General features: G+C 43.2%; 1 protein-coding gene across 1 annotated transcript; it reads left to right on the plus strand.

Annotated features, from left to right (window-relative positions):
* Positions 1–267: 267 nt before the first annotated feature.
* Positions 268–12,648, plus strand: TP53TG5 (TP53 target 5). The gene is made up of 4 exons (XM_048497892.1): positions 268–286; positions 10,711–10,779; positions 11,011–11,153; positions 12,339–12,648. Exons 2-4 carry the CDS (start codon positions 10,750–10,752, stop codon positions 12,646–12,648), a joined length of 483 nt encoding a protein of 160 aa, XP_048353849.1. The 5' UTR covers positions 268–286; positions 10,711–10,749.
* Positions 12,649–20,123: the final 7,475 nt, after the last annotated feature.

Below are 20,123 nucleotides of genomic sequence, written 5' to 3' on the forward strand. Positions count from 1 at the left end.
CAAATCTGGGCTTCTCAGGTCTTGGTCTGACACCTTAATCATCTACAACACACTGGCTCTCATCCTTTCAAGGTGAGGGCACAGAAACAGAAGTGGTTAACAGCACCCTTCCTGCTGTATGACTCACAAATTCCCCCCACTACTCCTTCAACCGCCAAGCTTCTGGCCGTGGCTTTTATGACTTACCTTAGCATGCCTGGGGCTTTCCTTGCCTTTCTAGAGGAGGTTTGTCTCCTCTTTCGCTTCAAGCAACACCTCAGGGCTTTCGTCATACAGTGTATCTCAGGTAAGTGGGTCCCCTCACTGGCCTGCCTTTCACACAGTGTAATAAAATCTAACTAAATGGATTCCACAATTTGAGAATAATGAGATAGAGCCAGTATAGCACATGCAATTAACAATGCAATATGAAGAAAGAGGGGAAGAAATAGCCTAAAATTTTCATGAGCAATTAAACTGCAACTATATTCTCTTTATAAACTGAAAGCTTTTTGTAAGAAGATGCCTTCAGTAAAGGTAGCCAAAACTCCGGGGGGGTGGGGGGGGGAGGCAGGATTTAGAGAAAGGCAGGGATGGGAGGAAAATGTCCAATCTGGGCCTACTCCATTCTTATTGAATCTGCTTGCATTACTGACTAATGACCTCTTTGGAAATCCTGCCTACAATATAAAAAGTGATAATCAGCAGTAAATGATTCACTGCATGTTTGAAAAGCAGATTTAAGATGGGTTTTAAATGTAGCTATAAAAGAAAGTTTCATGCTGAAATAAGCATTTTTGTAAGAAACCTATTTGCATCTTTTTATTGAGGCCATTGCTTGGATCTCATGGATGATTTCCATGGGTAGAAGGGGATGCAATTCACACACGCACATATATACACGTTGCTGCAGACCTCCCCCCTTAAGCTGTTCCTATTTTCTGTCCTATGGGTATTTTTGGGCTGCATCTGCAAGAGATAGTGAGAAAGTCTTGCTGTACAGATGGAAATCTCTTCCATCCATAGAAATTGCTGAGAGATCCAAGCCAATGTATAATCTGCAGAACACACGTTTTTATTCCATAAGTTTGCTATGATTGGTGCAAGGAAGAATTGTCCAAGAAAGCAACCCTGGCTGTCTAAGGCTTGATCTGCAGGTAGTAGTGCAGTCAGCCTTACTTCAGGGTGTATGGAATAAAACTATTATTTGCCTCACTACACCATTTTTATTTATTTATTTTGTTCTTTGGCTCCATCTTTAGTGTGGTCCTCTTTAGCAACTGGATCAATTTAAACCTCTTAAAAATGGGGGCGGTATGTGTGTGGTGAGAGATCCCTTACCTATACTGAATAAAATTTTGGATTAACACATATGTTAATACACATATTGCACCTTTGTCATTATTGTTAGGTTTGTTATGCATTCAAAATAATCCCACCCACAGTTATAGGAAAGAACCACCAAAAAGCAAAACACCCACATGAATAGGACTAGACTTTGTTTACTGCTAACTTGCTAAGGTAAGATTTGCACACTTTTGTTCAATGGCGTCATAGGAAAGAGTGGGCCTATGTGCTGAAGGAGCCTCCTCCACTAGCCTGATGCTGTTCCTGTGGTTTCCAGCTCCTCCCTCTCATATTCTGCTGTCAGAAAGGCAATTTATGTGGAACAGCTTGACATTACTTTTGTTTTCACTCCACTGACTGAACTGGGTAGTACAAAACCTCACGACTTTGAGAATGCACAAAAGATGTTCACCAAGCACATGAGCATGAGCACCCACCCTGGAATATTGTTGAAGATTTGACTGAATCTTAACCCAGTAGAAATGCTTTGGGTGAGGAAAAAAATTCAGTCAACAATATAGGAGTAGACTGCAAAACAGAAATTTCAGACAACTCAGTAATCCTTAAGCAATTGTTTTGAAGTCTGGCCAGATCATATCCCTTCCCAGATTCTTCATGTGAAATGTTATATTCCTGGCACAAACTGATTTTACTAACAGAATGTTCAGACTACATGACGATGAATGGCTGAAAAATACTCTGAAGATGGTGATAATAATTTCCTTATGATAGGGGACCTAGACAGCCTCTTGTGATTAGAACTATAAAGCTTCCCTTTGGTTACATGATGTTCTTAGGATAGCAAGTGCAAAGGTTTTGAGTTTATTGGCATGAGGTTTTGTGACTAACAAGCAGAACACAGGTCACTGAGGCAGAAGTATGTAAATAAAAGATCTATTTATTGACAGATTGGTTTTACAGAACAGATCAGCTGCAAAGGTCTCCAGGTGGTCACAGACCTGACTGAGGCTAGTTATGGCTTCAGGGTGTAGTCTGAATTCTCTTGAATTCTTACAGGTGCAAACAGGTTTTCCCTGACTAGCCACTACAGTGGATCTTTTTACCCACACAGGATTCCACCCACACCAGCCTGCCCTTCCCCAAGAATCAGACTAAATGGTACAAGCTCTGCTTATTACCAGAAACAGGTCTAACAACTGGGTACTCCATCCTCTCCCAGAGGTAGAGTTAAATCACTCTGCCATCCTACCAGAAAAAAGCCACCCTTCAAACTGCTGTCTTGCTGAGGCAGACCCAAACTATCACTGCACTTTCCCTGAGGTAGACCTGAACTGACTCCTGCAGTGTTCCCTTCCAACCCTCCATCCCCCTTCCCTAAGCTGTCTGGATGCTGGACCAGTGCTCCCATAGACTGAAGGATGAAACAGCTGAGTTTGAGGGGGAAGCATAATTAATGGCTTGGCTCAGACACAGAGCACTGATTTTGGGGTGATAGTGCACAGAACATCATGTGGTATGATGATGCTTCTAGAAGACATACACCAAGTCTCCCTGTGTCTCTATATGCTTTTTTTAATTAATGAAGGAGATATTATTTTCATTACATGTTATTGCTATTAAATTCAGTTTAATCTAAAAACTATCTGAAACCTCTAAGGATCTCTTCTTTGGGAACATTAGCTCAACTAAAGTGTTAATGTGGTGTATAAGAGCAATGCAAAATACTGTTTCATATTAGGGATTTCGAAGAATGACAATAAAACAATCCTCATCATAACATCTGTGTTGAAATGTGGCCATATTTGGAATATCACGTACTGTTCTGGTTGCCAGTGTTTATTGTAGCCAGGGAAAAGCCAATCAAAATGATCAGAGGATTGGGAGTATCCTTATGGGGAAAGGCTAAAGAATTTTTGGATCATTCATGTTTTGAAAAATAAGACAGTCCATGATAGAAGTTTATACAGTTATGAGAATGGTATAGACTTTTCATCCTCTGTCATAATACTATTACTGAGATTCTCCAATGATAGAGAGAAAATGTTTGTCATGCAATAGCATCTGGAATTTAGTCCTACAACATTTGATGATGGATTGGTCTCCACCTTGGCTTGGATGACTTTAAAAAGAGAAGTTCGTAGAAAATTCAGTTATGATAGCTAAAATGAAACCTCCATGTGCAGAGGAAGTATACTCCCTAATATGAACAGGCAAGAGTGGATGTCTTTATGTCCTGCTTATGTGCTTCGTAGAAGCATCTGTCTGACTACAGATAAAAACAAAATGCTACAAGAAGAGCCGGACCCTTGGTCCAATCCATCTGAGTTCTTCCTATGTCCTTAAATGGCTTCCAAACAGGAGCTGAAACTGCAGCATTTATTTTAACTGATTAGTGAATTAATTAATCAGTTGAAAGCTAGACAGTTGATGGGGCTGAGAATTTTTCAAGGGTAGACAGTACTGTTAAAAGCAACCATGGATCCCTTGTTTCCATGGTGATTTTAGTCTGGAGCAGAACTGAACAACACTGCCCCCTGCTGACAAAACATAGGGCAGTATTTTCTGGTGTAGCTGAGGGCCTCAGACTTCTATTTTAATAACACTGTCAGTCATCGCAACCAATTTATATAACAAGGCCTTGTCTGGTCTGGTCCCTTTCCATTTTTCTGTGCAACAGCCAATCCCTCCTTCATTCTGAATTGTCCTTATTTAGGTGGAACAATTGGAGTGAGTGGTATTAGATATGCAGAAGAATTTTATTGTAATCTGAGGAAATATTGTTCATCAGCACAGAGCTTCTCTTAGATGCATAAATAGCCCAATGGTAGCCGGCTGCCTCTTGCTCTGATCCTGAGAATGAAATGTGATCTGACGGACTTGATCTTTGTAGACTTCTCATTCAGTTGAATTATTTCTCCCCCCTTCCGTGAACATTAAATGTGTTAGGAAGTGATCCAGGCAAAGCCCTGAGAAGAGGCAAAAGCAAAAAGCAGTAAAATGAAATGAAACTCAGTAAAAGCCGATTCTTTAAAATGACCACAACTTAAAATGTTCTTCATATATAGCCCATAATTTGAGACAACTCGGGTTTATCCTTAAAATCTTGTTTTGAACACCAGCATTAACTCCTAAGACACAGGAAACAGCAATGATAAAAGTGTCTCCGAGCCGGTCCAAAGTGTTTCCCTCACTACCCATGTTATCTGTAATTCATAAAGCAACATGTGTATGTGGTATTTTAGAGATCTGAATGGGTAAATACAGAGAGGACCTTGCCTCCAAGGAACATGCAGTCTAAAATTGACAACAGGAAAAATAAAGTAGGAAAAATAACAGGAAAGGAGGGGTAGACAAGTAAGTGATTGAAGCTGAAACTGAGAACTATATAGAAAATCACTGATTAATACTGTGTTCTTAATTGTGTCTCATGTTGACCAGCTTCTCTCCTTGGACAGGCCAACAGGAGCATAGATCAAAATAAATCCTCCTAACCTCATTAAGCCCCTTCTCCCAATTTCTCACCACTAAAATATCCTGCATGGAAAATAGTCGCATAAGCATTTCTCAGCTACCTCTTCGTATTCCAGCGACTTAGACTGGCTGGAAAAACTTGTGACGCAGAGCTTGATTAAAGCCATGCTAATGCATTCTATACATTAAAGCTGCTATAGAAATAGGATTAATCCAAGAACATTCCGTTAAATGAAATTTATAACCCCCACCTTAAAACTTCTTCGGAATCCACTGGCACAAGTCACTTAATCAGCAAAATACCCAATCTGGTGAATTGTTGCTCCTACACAGCATAAAAGAAGGTTCAACTCTGTCCCAAATAAAGGTGCTGTGCTTGTAGCCGAGCCCAATTGGTGCAGCCAGTCATGGTGCAGCCACTCTTCCACATCTGAGTACTTCCATCACCTCTATGTCTTCCTTGGAGTGTGGCAACTAGTACTGAATACCATATACCACAAAGTTCTCACCAGTGAGTAGTACAGTGGGACAAATTTCCTCATGTAATATAGGTAAATATAACTCACAGGACTATAACATCTGTCATGGAAGATGCTATCGCTACAGTAAAGGGAAGTCACATATGACTGTGAAAAGCATCTTTGCCTTTTGATCTCCTGGAGGGAGGACAGGAAACTATGCAGAGGTGCCAGGATGAAACTTCAAAGGCCTAAGTTACCTCGTGGCCTGAACAGAGTTTTCCTGAGAAGGGGAAAACAAAGGTTTTTGAATTCCATCTTGAGACGTGGTCAGAGAAGCATCTCTGGGCCATGGGTTCCCGGAATGGGGACCAAGAACCAAAAGGAATGTAACCAGTTGAGCAATCTCTTACTGCATTTATGTTTTATTTCTTTGTTTTGAACTTTTACAATAAATCCTTGAACAATCAGCTGGTCTGGAGTCATTAGGAGGGAAAAGGACCCGAGACGGAGGTGGGATAAGAGTGGCTCTCCCAAGCTTAATCTCAGCCTCAGTCGTCATATGGTGGCAGCGGATTCTCCTATACTCCAGGGTGAACACCTTCTTGGCTTTGCAGCCGGCTTGCAGTAATGGAGCAACTTACTGGCAGCTGTTGCGGGGAAGAAGGGGAGGTGCAGATTGAGGACCATATAGTGGAGGTCACACTGCATGAGCCTCAACATCTTTGGTGTGCTTTCCCCCCAAAGATCCACACTGTTGGCTTGTTATGTAGGATAGAATAGTATGAGTGCTACTTCCACAAATACTGAAAAACCACTGAAATTGATCCCCAATGGTCACATTCTTCCTCTGTTATCAGTATTTTATGATTCATTCAAATCCACTACTTTAAAGGTCAACAAAATTTCCAGGGTTCTAGGACTTTTGAGAATCAAAGCTTCCTTCCTCAGATATGATGACTGTGTCTGATAAAATGGAGTTTTGACTGATGAAAGCTTAAATGCTGGAAGTTGTATTGATCACTAAGGTTCTACTAGATTGTCTTACCTTTCCACTGCAAAACCAACACAGCTATTCATCAGAAATGATCTGAGATCCATGTATCTTATCTGGTGTTACAAAGACATTTGAGACATGGCTGGTTTTTGCATTTTCCGTGGGAGGCTTCTATTTGTTGTTTGTTCTTCCCAGTGTGCTGAGGGACAATCTAACATGAGGTAGCCATACCCTGTTACCCACTGAAGTTGGCTAAGTATCCTACAGATGACTTTTAGGATGCTGATAAAGAGGCCTAAATGCTATGGCTTGGAACATTATCTTTCTCTGGCTCTCCCTTAACTTCCAGCTTGATAAAGACTACCTGGAGAAGGCTCTGCTGTGTTTTGTGTCATTTTGATTGGTCCTAATAAAAAGTTATATGAAGTTTTTGTTTTGAACTTCTGCTTAGGACCAAGGTGGCTGCCTGCAGCCAGTATGGGTAATGTAGGCTGTGCGACGAAGAGTCTAGAAATATTTGCCCAGGCCTACCAGCAAGTTCTGGTGTGTAGGCCCTCAAATAATGGTATGAGTCACCTCATAATATGACTGCTGTATTGCGATACTCCCTCTAGGCACTTCAGCAGAAGCAAACTTCCCATATATGTGGCTGGGAAATGTGTTGGTGTTTATTTTGAGTTGGAGTTGCTTGCTGAGTTCGTGGAAAGAGGTGCTAATGCACCAGAGCTGAACTCTTGCTCAAGTTAAACCTTGAATACAAACAGTTTCTCCTTAGGGACACAGTGGATTGAGTTGCTATCCTTTCGATAGTGCAATGATAAAACAAAGAAGAGGGGCAATCATCCCTGAGTCCTCTCCTCACTGCAGCATTCTGGCCTGCATGGCTTTTTGACTGTGAGGGTTCCCAGTGCTTAAAGGAAAGAGATAACAGGGAAAGAGCTGCTTCTGCTGACATAATGTCCATAAGATGCAGCTTAGTTTATCCCAGATATGTATTGAACGGCAACATAATGTCTGCTATCTAAAAAGGTACCTCATGATAAAAATAAATAAATAATGAATGTCAACCCATGTCTTCCTGTTGCAAACTGATCCATGCGTTTTGCTCAATCTAAAATTCTGAGTATTATTTTGTAAACATATAGGACACAGATTTTCAGAGTGAGTGGGATCAAAATTATCCTGAACTTTCACAACAATTAGATTTCATTATATGGCTGGATCTTTTTGAAATCCAGTATCCATAGCAGTCTAGAGACTGGTTGCTTTTTGTTTCTCATTTGCACTTCGTTGCATAGCTATCCCTTATTCACTCTCTCCATTTTTCCTTGGCTTCTGATACAGATGGCAACTTACCCCACTGACCTCTTGATTACTGACATCTTGATGATTTTGTGGTTACCATGTGGTGCCTTTGAGGTGCCATGCAACAGAGTTTTCATAGCCAGGATAGAATCAATTATTTCATTAGGATGGATTTTCAAAAAAAATCCTACACTATTGTCCTACTCCCTGTTTGTGTATTTTGCCATTGCCTTTCCCAGCCGTCTACACGTTACTCCCAGCAAGGAAGGATGGAAGGTTGAGTCAATCTTGAGCCAGCTACCTGAAACTGACTTCCTCCAGGATTGAACTCATGTTGTGAGTAGGGCGTTGACTGCATTACTGCTGCTTACCACTCTGTGACATGGGGCACATCCAGACATTTTACCTGATTCAATAAGAGTAGCTTGAAACTGTCAATACATAGTCAGTCTGGACTGGTCTGGACAGAGTTTTGGTTTGCTTTTGATGTCACAAAAATATGATGTCATAGCTCCCATGTGTCTTACCATCATACATGTTTTCCCAAAACCTGAAAGGGCCAGTAGCATTTCAGAGCCCAAGGGAGAAAGCCACCCGTCTCTCAGTTGCCTCACCTGTGTGCTACAGACTTTTCTGTTGAAGCTCTTGTAGAACCACCTGCGTGCATATGAAGGCCTTAGAGAAAAAGAAAAACCTCCTCATGGTATTTCATAGTTTTAAGATGCTCATGTCTGCTCTGGATTATTGGTGGAAAGCATAATATTGAGAATTTGTCTCTCAACTGAAATTCTCAGAAGGATGCTTAGGGATATTTACAGAGCTGCACAGGACCAAAAATTGTAATGAGTTCTCCATCTTTCCCTCACCAAATAATTTGTGTTTGGTATTCATACAGCTCGATCACTAGTCATGGATCTCACGGAGTAATGTTGCGTGTGCAATATTGTTTAAAGCGATACTTCTTGTATTGGAAGATGGGTTGCCTGAGGAGGCTTATGGGGAGAACCAAGAGCTTTCTTCAGACCTTTCCAAGCTGTGGCACAGCTGAATTGTCTCGTAAGTGGCTTTCTGCACCATGGCCAGCAAGTCGACAGAGATGTTACTTCAGCATGGTGTAGTGGTTAAGAGCAGATGGATTCTAATCTGGAGAACTGGGTTTGGTTCCCAACTCCTCCACATGAGTGGCAGAGTCTTATCTGGTGAAGTAGATTTTGTTTCCCCACTCCTACATTCCTGCTGGGAGACCTTGAACTAGCCACAGTTCTTTGGAACTCTCTCAGCCTTGCCTACCTCACAAGGTGTTTGTTGTGGGGAGAGGAAGGGAAAGGAGTTTGTAACCCTTTTTGAGTCTCCTTACAGGAGAGGGGGGATATAAATCCAAACTCCTTTTTTCTGGCTTTTCATTCTGGTGAAAGGGCTCAGGGAACTGACTAATGCTAGCCTGCTCCAGGAACTCCTGCCTTTGTGCCACCACGAGCACCTGTGCCAGAGTACACTGCTGCACCGTGGCTATACTGGTGCCCATACTGCTCCCCACCACCAGCATATATGCCAGCACAAGGAACATACACAGGCACCAGGGTCATGCTGCATCCACAGTGGTTTTGGCCACCCTATTTTGGACTCCACAGCTTGTGTTTTTGAGCTGTCAGACAAAAATAATTTTTAACCCAAGCTTTTTTTTAAAAAAAATGGTCTTCTAGCTTGATGATTATTTTATGGGTTTTGGGTTCCGGACTGTATGGCCGTGTTCTAGCAGCATTCTCTCCTGACGTTTCGCCTGCATCTGAGAGAATGAGTCAGGAGAGAATGCTGCTAGAACACGGCCATACAGCCCGGAAACCACATAGCACCCAAGTGATTCCGGCCGTGAAAACCTTCGACAATACATTTATGGGTTTTGTTTGAAACTGCTGAGTGTTGTTTTATGCTGCATCATGCTGTAGGTTTGTTTTCTTGGCTTTAAAAAATATTGACAATTCTGATGTTGTTCTAATGATTTTAATGCTTTGTTTTAAATTTGCAAGCCATTCTGAGCAAGTCTGTGGAGGAATGGCCGATCTGTTTCCTAAATAAGTAAAGAAATCCAAGTGATTGTGCGTACCTTTGTTTTCTTAGGTTTTTATTTCCCTGGAAATGCTTTATAAGGAAATGTATAGTCTGACCTTATGTGAGTTCCAGGGGACTTTGTCCCAAAGTATTGTTTATAGGATTGTGACTTTAGAGTATTCAACAAACCCAGGGAAATGTGAAGATTCTTTTTGATATCCTATAAGAAAAACAAATGTGGTTTTGTCACATGTACTTTTATTTATAGCCCATCCTATAATGAGGTATAGGTTTGAGCAGCCAGATGCACAGAATGCTGTTTCTCCTGTCATCTAAATACTGTATTTACTCAAAAATAGGTGATCCTAAATGCCACATAACCTTCCTAAAAAGAAGCTATATACCTTCTCCCTTTCTTTTTACTGGATATAACTGTAACTTTTATGTGAATGTAAGATGATCCCTCTTGTTCTGATGGCAAGCCTGGGGGGGGGGGGGGGGAACCTCTCATCTTGCATTGGGTTAAACTGTGATGCTCATGACCTGAGGAGGCTTCCTGGGGCGGTTTCAACCCTTTGGCTGCAAACTTGGGCTGTTCAGTCAGTGGGCTCTGCTTGTAACTAGGATGTTGTGGACCAACCGAATCACAAACAGGTGAGGCAAGAAAAGGCCTGTTACATATCATCTGGCTGATGAACCAGGTGACTGCTTTCTATCATAGTGCAATGCGTTTTTAAGGTGTTGCTCAGCACAATTTCATATTGATTAGACTTAATTAGAAAGAGGCAGTGCAGCAACAATTTATATTCAGCTCCTCTGCTTTTTTAATTGGTTTGGGGTCATCCCAGTGGGCCAAGTATATCAGATTCAACGATGAGTCTGGACACACTGACGAGAATTGCACTAATGTTAATGAAATACATCGAACTCATGCATCTCCCTTATGCTGAATCTGACCTTTGAATCAGGATCATGGTTGACTTTGGCACCAGTTCTCCAGGGTCTCAGAGATCTTTCACATCATTTCACGTCTAATCCTTTTAACTGGGCGGGCCAGCAATTGAACGTAGGACCTTCCACTCTACATGCCCCCCTCCCAGTGATTAAATATTTTAAAATGCTTTCCATCTGCATCTTTCTCAGGTCATAACTGTGAATAGAGGAGAATCTCAGACCAGCACGATGATACATGTCAAAAGCCACCTGAACAGAGTAAGGCACCGGTTTTTTTTCTTATCCCCCAAAGTGCTTTAAAATCACTCACAATTCTTAAATTAGGTAGAACTAATTTTGGGAGATGTAAATTCCTTTTCAATGTATAACTGCAGATCCAAAGCAACATTCCAGCAAATGGCTTGACTCGTGATAAGTAACAGAATGTTGTGTGTGAATATTTGTGTGGGTATGACCATGGATTAACTCTCTTTTTCTGTGCTTGGGCAGATACTCAAACAGCTGGTTATTCTCAAGCTGCTCAAGGGCCCCAATCGCAGAATCCAGTTGCTTTATGCATTAGCCTACAAATATCAGAAGACACTCTCATCCAGGGATCCTCTGGACTGCTTGGCTGCCCCATCAGTGTCAGGGTGAGTTGCCATATATGGGAATCCATTTCTTGGTGGGCATTAGAATGTAAACTGGGCTCTCTCAAGGCATAGACATGACTATGAAGAGAGACCCTATTTTTCTGTATACACATGAGGCCGAACAACACATTTCCTTTAAGTTCTGGCTGGCAATGCCATATCAGTGGCCTAAAAGAAAAGAAGAACCTCCATTCTTTCAGTTCACTGGAGTTGCTTGGTTGCCTGGAAGTGAACTTTAGTCTCCATAGGTGATTAAGTAAGTGGCTATTTTCAAGCCTGGGTGTGAACAGGAGTAGTCAATGGTAAGGTGCTTTTATTATGCCTGTTTGCAGGCAGGAAAGGTACTATCTGAAAAAAGAGATGGAAGGGTAACTGCTTACAGATAGGAAACCTGTGATCTTTCCACTGGGAAAGAGACTACCCTCCCAATATCCCTTCCCATACAGCAGCAGTAATGAAAGGGAGTTAAGGGTTGCTGTGACATCAGCACTGCCTAGACCAATCCACACCTTTTGTCTCCTCCCCTATTTGCATGTTTAAAATTCTGACCTCACAATGGCAAGCTGAGCTATGCTGCAGATTTCTAATATGTTCACTATTTTGGTGGGCATCCCACTAGGAAAGTTGGTTATTTTATTTCACCTACCAAACCAATAAGGTGGTTTAACGTAACAGCTGCCTCTGGCGGCAAGTCACCCACATATGTCTGCACTTTACACAATGGAGTTTGCTAGAACACAGCTACTTTGCTCTGAATAGCTTTGTCAGAGCAAAACCCTCTCCAGTAATGGATTCCTCATAGGGCTTTCATATTCACCTTTGCGCTTTGCTCAGCTTCTGTTTTGCAATGAGCAATGGGACAGCCTGAATAGCCCAGTTTGGCCCGAGCTTATTGGGAACTTAGTAGGGTTGCCCGGTGAATGTGTAGATGGGCAACCACCAAAGAAGACTGGGGCTGCTATGCATAGGAAGGCAATGGCAAACCATCTCTGCTCATCTCTTGCCAAAACATCCATGGCTGAGGCTGTCATGAGACAGTTTCACCTGAACAGCACGCCTTCGTCTTCTGTTTCTATGGGCAATTTCAGGAGATTAGAATTTAGTGGCTTCATTACATATGGTGATAAGATATGGCGAACATAAGGCTAAGGCATACTAATGCTTCCATCCTGTTCAATGGGATAGGACTAATATCACCTCTGAGGGCCCTCTAATGCCTAATGCAGAAGTGGTTGATGGGCCTGTTGCGGAGCCTGGTGAGAATGCTGTCGATCAGAGGAGTGAGGCTGGTCCTTCATCAGAGACACCTGCAGAGCCCCAGTCTTTGGATCTCTCTCAGGCACTCCGCTTGAAAGGTCTGCCTCAGCGGCTTCACATGCCTGCACCGAAGACGCTCTGCAGACCATCGGCCTTGCGATGGGTCAAACCTCGCTGCACCCGATCGTGCTACGAATCGCTGGATAACGTTGTTACCTTTCGTTACTCAAGATGCTAGAACTCATATTCTGTGAGCATCCAAATTTCCTAACTCGGTTATTGTTGCCTGAGATGGAGTGAAATTGGGGAGGGGGGAGGGGACTGGTTACTCCTGGATGGATGGAGTCACTGACACCAGTTGTATCCTAAACACAAAACCATAGCTGGAGTGCGGTGTAAGAATGTCTCCCAACCACAGTGAAATCTGTATATCTGTTGCAGTCCTCAAAATGTCTGGACTGCAGCTCAAACCTGTGTGGGTGGGAATTGAGGGAATTCAGCATGGGTTCTGTTAACCAAGGCCAGGCAAGCAGCAAACCATTGGGTGTCTCCTTGTGTACTGTTCTCATGCCTCGTATACACAGTGCAACATCTAAGCAGATGGACACCCTTCTAAATGTGCTGAAGTGAATGGGCTTAGAAGGGTGTGACGCTGCTTCAGAGCACACTGGCAGCTCCTCAAGCAAACTGGCAGCAGGAACATGGCTTCTTGCAAGCCCAGCCCATCTGGGCCTCACCTGCATCTTAGTTGTACATATTACTCTCCTTTTCATGCAAAAGCTGGACTAAAAAGGCTTGCTGTGGTAGGAGTGGGGAATATAGTAATTTAGTAGACTCTGGCTGGGGTGGAAGTTTTATTGAATACACCTGAACAGGACTCTGAGTAGACCTACTTAAGATAGCACTATAGATCTGTTACAGTCAGGGCGTAGCTAGGGAAAATAGAGCCCAGGGCAGACTCTGAGTTTTCTGCCCCCCATGGGCCCCTGTGCACCCCCCCCCCATGCACAGCGCCCCCGCACCCCACTTACTTTAGCTGATGGCGGGGCCTGGAGGGGCAATGGCCTCCACTGGGCCTGGTGGGGCAAGTTGAGGGGGGCAGGAGGAGGGGTGGGGGGAGATTTTCCATCCCCCATGTTACCCCAATGGCAGCTGCCCGGGGCACCTATCCCCATCCCTCCCCATGGAAGCTACACCACTGGTTACAGTGCAACCCTATGGCGACTTACTGCAGTCTAAGCCCCTTGACTCCAGGCCAAGCCCATTGCACTGTTAAGCAGACATAATAGTAACAACACTTTTAAAAAACTCTCCTGCACTAGAGATTCCTTGCTTGTTGTAGTGTCACCTCTTAAGAAACCGGAATGATGCTTGCTGTGTCCCTTTTCTTCATTTCAGATGTTCTGGTATTGAGAAAAAACTTGAAGACCTAGATCTATTAAGTATCACACTGACTCATATTCCTTTATTAAATGGAACATTGAGCATCTTTGTCTTGTCTGTGGGTTGCAAGAAAGCATGTGTACTGATGGAGGTGGAGATGGTGGGCAGAGAGATTAGTTTATTTTGCAAACATGAACATTACAGATTGACTGTTTCCCTCTTCTCACATAGAAACACAGGAGTGTGGTTTCTGGAGGCCCTGTTGGAACAGTTGCCCATGGTTACTACTTTGGAAGAAAGGAATTGCCTTTGATCTTCATTAAAACATTAAAACTACTGACAGAGACTATTTTCAAGCTAGTTAAAACTAGAACTGTAGCTGGACAAATTAATTTCTGGTGTGGTTCCAATGAGCATAGTAATGTTCCAGAGAAGACTTCTGGTGAGTTCTTAAATACACATTACATTTGTATCTGAATAGCAACATTTGTTCTACGCTGTAAATCTAAAGGAAAATGTTTTACAGACTCTCAGAATAAATCAAAGAAGCGTATCCTCATTAAGTCACAAAAAGAAGATCTTTTAATACTATTATCACTGTTATTTGGGGAAAAAGAACCCCTAATCGATCACGTGATATTATAGTTGCCTGCAAACCCACCTTGTATTCTCCCTAAATTATGACATCACTAAGTTTCATACATGTAAAGCAGTCATGCCTGTTTCCACTTACATAAAAGCCTGGTTATTTTGTTACTGGCACCCAGACAGGAGAACACTGGTTATCTGAATATTTGAGAGGCAGAAGAAATTTAATCAGAAGTCAACCTAAAGTCTGGTGTCAGTGTAACGCTCTTTTTCACCTCTGTGCCCATCCTGTGTTGTATCCATTAACATTTTATTCTTCCCAGGAGATTCAAGGATAGGAACATTCTTAATTCTACACTTCTTGTTTCAGAACAAAAGCACAGGATATGCTGATTATGGCACAGTTTCAATTAAGTGAGCTTTGGACACATGCAGAATAATGCACTTTTAATCCCCTTTCACAATTTTTTGCAAGTGGATTTTGCTATTCCGCACAGTAAAATTTAGCTGCAAAGTGGATTGAAAGTGCATTATTCTGCATGTGCAGAAGGGGCCTGAGAGCAGAATGTAACTTTTTGGCGTTATAAAACTTTTCTGACTATGACAATGTGCCATGCTCTACAATACAATAGGGAAACTATCTGCTGAATCTTCCCTTCTCCCTTCTCTTGCATCAAGTTCCCTCTCAAATTCTGTTGCCACATTTTCTTTTCAATCGCCTCTTGAAGATCTCATCTCAACTTTACTTTGAGTTGGCTTTCAACACTCTCTTCCCAAACACATCTAGATATGCTTTCATATCCCGTCTCCTGATCTTCTCCCTGTCGTTGTTGTGTCTCTGCAATTCTTCTATTTTCACATAGAAAGGGGGTTAAGAAATTAAGATTTTAAAAAAGGCAGATGACAAATGCCAACCCTGGCGTTTGATGTCAAAATGAGGGAAGCTGTGCCAAAAGAGTGCTGTAGATGGAATGTCAATCAAAACTGCATTTTAATTCGAAATAAACCTGCAAATACAAAAACAAAATCTGGGTCCAAAACATAATTTATTGAGATAGCAATACCCCTATATTCTCCTCAATGGATGCCCCAAACAACTGGCAATATTGTTCTCTATTCCTCCATTTTATCCATTTTATCCTCGGCAACCCGAGGCTCCAGAGTCACATGCAGCTCTTTCAGCCTTATACTGCAGCTCCACGTGGCCTGGAGGTCGGAGGGTAGTGTGGGCATGTCCCTCCAGAGCAGCGCTGGAAGGAAAGGTGAGTGGAAGGGCCGAATCGGAGGCAGCTCCGCATATCTTCGGAGCCATGGAAAGTGGGTCCAAATGGCTCTTTGGGTGGTAAAGGTTGCTGATCCCTGCCTTATAAGATAGGTTAGGCTGAGACAAAATCACTGCATGGAGAAGATGGCAAAATGCTAACAGGGGATGGAGAAAATGCAGAACTACTCACCACCTTCTTTGCCTGAGTCTTTTTCCAAAAAGGAAATGGTGCTCATCCAGGAGACAATGAAACAGAAGATACAGTAGGAGAAATTCAGCACAGAATAAATAAAGAGGTAGTGCAGGGACTCCTGGCTAAATGAATTCAAATCTACAGGCCCTGATGAACTACATACCAAGATATTAAAAGAACTGGCAGAAGTAATCTCAGAACCACTTGCTATAATCTTTGAGAACTCCTGGAGAACAGGAGAAGTCCCAGTGGACCGGAGGAGGGCTAATGTTATCCCTATCTTCAAAAAGGGGGGAAAGGAAGACCCTAATAATTACCATACTGTCAGCCTGGCATCAGTACCTATCACTTTTCTTCCTTTTGCTATGGATATAACCAAAAAAATCTTTTTTGCTGTTTTCAATCTCTATGGCAAGCCTCAGCTCGTTGTGAGCTTTAGCTTTTCTGACTTACTCCCTACACATCCTGGTTATCTGTTTGAACTCCTGTTTGGTGATTCCACCCCCCACCCCCCTTTCCATTTCTTGTACATGTCCTTTTAAAAATCTTAGCTCAGCTGAAAGTTCTTTAGACAGGTATCCTGGGTTCCTTAAACATCTCCCAATTTTCCTTAATGGGTAGACATTAATTATTTTGATAGAACCAGAGGTAGGATTCAGCCGGTTCAGACCAGTTCGCCAGAACCCTTTCCAAATTATTCCTTTAGTTTGCCAAACCAGTTGGTAAGCCATTTCCTTCTTCCCCCGAATGGCCTGGCTGCTGACACCACCCAGCCCCAGAGGCGTAGGGGGGCCAAATGGTGCCAGTAGGCAAAACCCCCTCCAGGTGCTTCTTTGCACAAAGCCCACTTACTCGTGAGTCAGGCTCCAGCCCCAGCTGCTGGGTGGGAAGAGGAGCTGAGGGCAGCCCCTCTTACGTGCTCAGCAGCAGGGGCGGGAGTTTCTCTCGTGCCCTGGCTGCTGGGCAGCCCCTCCTCCTGAAGAAGGGCTCATCTGACTGCAAAGTGCCAAGGAGCAGGGAGCCCTTCACAGCCAGTTGGGCATGCAGCTTGCCGCCGACTGCTTCCTCCCCCTCCTCAACCTCCATCAGGCTCTCAATCTCCATTGCCACCGCTGATGGAGGTGGGGGGGGGGGGGAGCAGAAGCAGTTGGTGGCAAGCCATGTGCCTGCTGATTGCGGAGGGCTCTCTCCTCCTTGGCACTTTGCAGCTGGACGAGCCCTCCTTTGGCTCGGAGAAGGAGGGGCCACTGGTGCAGCTTTGCCTGGCCAGCCGTCGGGGATCGGCTGACTGGCACTAGGCCAGCCAGCAGAAACTGAGGGAGGCAGCAGCCCAGCACAGAGAGGGAGGGAAAGCTCCTGGGCTGGGGCAGATGCCTTGCCGAGCAGGTAGCCCCCCACCTCTGTTGGCCCTCCTGCGGAGGGGGAGATCCAGAAGCATGGGATGGGGGAGGAAATGGCACATGGCATGGGGCAAAACCGCTGACTGCTTCCACCCCCTCCTCAACCTCCATCAATAGTGGCCCTGCTGCCTCCAATGAAGGTTGGGTGGGGGGGGTGCAGCAGCCGGCTCAACCAGAACTGGTTGTTAAGTTACTTGAATCCCACCAATGGGTAGAACAATGGTGGATCTGACTTCATGCGAGGATTGAACCTGGTAAGGCTGCTGACCCTGAAGATGCCTGCAGGGCCACTGTTAGCTAATCCATCCAAAAGGCATATCCTAAGCTCTTGTAGTAATGCATGATTTGTATGAGGTGGATGGGGAAAAGGCTGACTCAGTTTTTCTGATGAATTCTTAACATTTACCAAGTTATGAAATTCCACTGGCCCAGGACTGAAAAAGCAATAGACCTTTTCAATTTATGGCATTATTATATCATTACACAGGCTTTCAAATAAAATGCCTACGCAGTTTTAAAAATCCATCTTTTTTTTTATAGTGTCAGATAATATATGTTCAGTTATGCAAATAATGTTGTAGCAAGTGGGAAAATGTTAAGCTGCTGCAAACATTTTGGAATTTAAAAAAAATGTTATATTGCTTTGCCTGCTGTAAAAACGACTGGCTTGCTAGTTATTTTTATTTCACCCGATACTGATATTCTTCATTGCCTCTTCTCAGTCACAAATAAGTTAATATCCTTGTCACTTGGAATTGCTTTCTTGAAAGCAGTGAATTACCAACTAAGTATTGCTGTCGTGCATCCAACAATAATGACAAGTTGAAATGGGTATTGATTGGCTTTTGGCTATATTTCCCCATATCATTCTTTGGCTTCTTTGGAAGTTTGTGATGGATATCCTCCGAAGCCATACAACAGTTGCCCTGTCTCCAAGTTAAGCATTGCAGAATATGCTTAGGATTGCCAGCTCTGGGTTGGGAAATACTTGGAGATTTAGGGATGGACCTTGGTGCGGGTGGGGTTTGGAAAGAGGAGGGACCTCAGAGGGTATAACGCCATAAAGTCCACCCTCCAAAGCAGCCATTTGCCCCAGGGAATAGATCTCGGTCACCTGGAGATAAATTATAATAGCGGGAGATCTCCAGGTACCACCTAGAGCAGTGGTTCTTAACCTTCCTAAAGCCACGACCCTTTAATACAGTTCCTCATGTTGTGGTGACCCCCAATCCTAACATTTAACCATTTTACAGATGGAGAACACTGATGCAGAGAGTCTTAGGCGACCCCTGTGAAAGGGTCGTTCGACCCCCAAAGGGGTCCTGACCCACAGGTTGAGAACCATTGACCTAGAGGTTTGTAACCAGTGGAGGGATTCAGCAGGTACGCAGAACCGGTTGTTAAATTGGTGCTTGTAAACAACCAGTTGTTAAATTATTTGAATCCCACCACCGGAACCGGTTGTTAAATTATTTGAACCCCACCACCGTTCGTAACCCTAATAATCACACCAGAGACAGGACTACTGAATAAGAAGAAAGAATTCCATTTCTGCTGGACAGAATGAACATGGGGTTGACTTGAGGGCCAATTCATAAATTACAAAGTCTATATGTCAACTAATGCCTTCTATGCTGCTCTATGGCAGATATCAACAAATTGATAAACAGAGGAGGCTATGTCCATGCAATATGGGTCAGGTGGAGACACTCGATCATACCCTCTTTCATTGTGTAAGGTTTGCAAAAATCAGAATGTCACAATCTGCACTTATCCCATTTCTGTATAACAATCTAACTGATGCTCTTAAGATACCTATGCTTTTGAACAACATGGATCCCACAGTGTGTGAGAATGTAGCAAAATTTCTGCTAACAATAATAGACGTAAGTCTAGATGAATACCAACCAATGTCTATGTATTATGACCACATATAGCCAGCAGTAATTTTGCTAGCTTCTGTCAGTATCCGATGACGTTTAAGTGAGTTAACTTAGCTGAAGGAATGTCCTATAGTTACAGAAGGACCATGTATATATTTTAGTATTTAGTATTTTAGTACCAGTGTCTATAATTGTGAGCAATAATGGGCAAATTTTGTATGCTGATTTTGTATGTTTATTTTATGCCAATAAAGGCTTGTGACTGACAAGTCTATATGTCTGCTTAAGTCCTTTACCTAGGCATGGTCTGGGGATTCTATGCTGAAATTCTGTTCCTAGACATGCAAAGACTTAATTTAGATCAACGCCATGGTATGTTATAAAGATGCTTCAGTCTTCTCCCCCATGCATGTCTATCACATACAAAGCCCTTCATGGCCTTGGTCCCTCTTATCAGCTGGATTAACTTTCTCTCTATGCTCTGCAACAACTTTGCACACCCCAGAAGGGCCTTCTGCAGCACCATCCTGCAAATGGGCAAAAAAGATCACCACTCATACTCATGCATTCTCTGTTGTGGTTCACACTTTATGGAATGGCCTCTCTGCAACTTATGCAAAACAGAATTATTTATAAGGATTCTTTGCACAGATAAATAGAACTGTACTTTAATGAAATGGTCAGAAAGTTGCATTGATAAAGGGATTGTGACCCACATCACAGTACTGCTACCTATCACAGTAACGGGCCAATACAGATTGGGGTGGGTGCAAAATGGTAGGTGGGAGCAGCAGAGGCCTGTGCTAGCAGATCCCCCCCCCCCCCGCATAAAAGGCACCTATGCCAGTAGGGAAAGTAAAACTGCAGGCATGTGGCCACCGCTGAGCTCTGTGCTGGCCAAACCCAGAAGTGGGTGCCACTGAGGAGCTATGCCAACATTTGAGTGGATGCTATTTTAACCAGTATATGCAACGAAAGCATACAGTGGAAATCCTATATCAT

Source organism: Sphaerodactylus townsendi, linkage group LG05 (genome assembly GCF_021028975.2).
Source record: "Sphaerodactylus townsendi isolate TG3544 linkage group LG05, MPM_Stown_v2.3, whole genome shotgun sequence".
In the NCBI taxonomy this organism is placed as follows: Eukaryota; Metazoa; Chordata; class Lepidosauria; order Squamata; family Sphaerodactylidae; genus Sphaerodactylus; species Sphaerodactylus townsendi.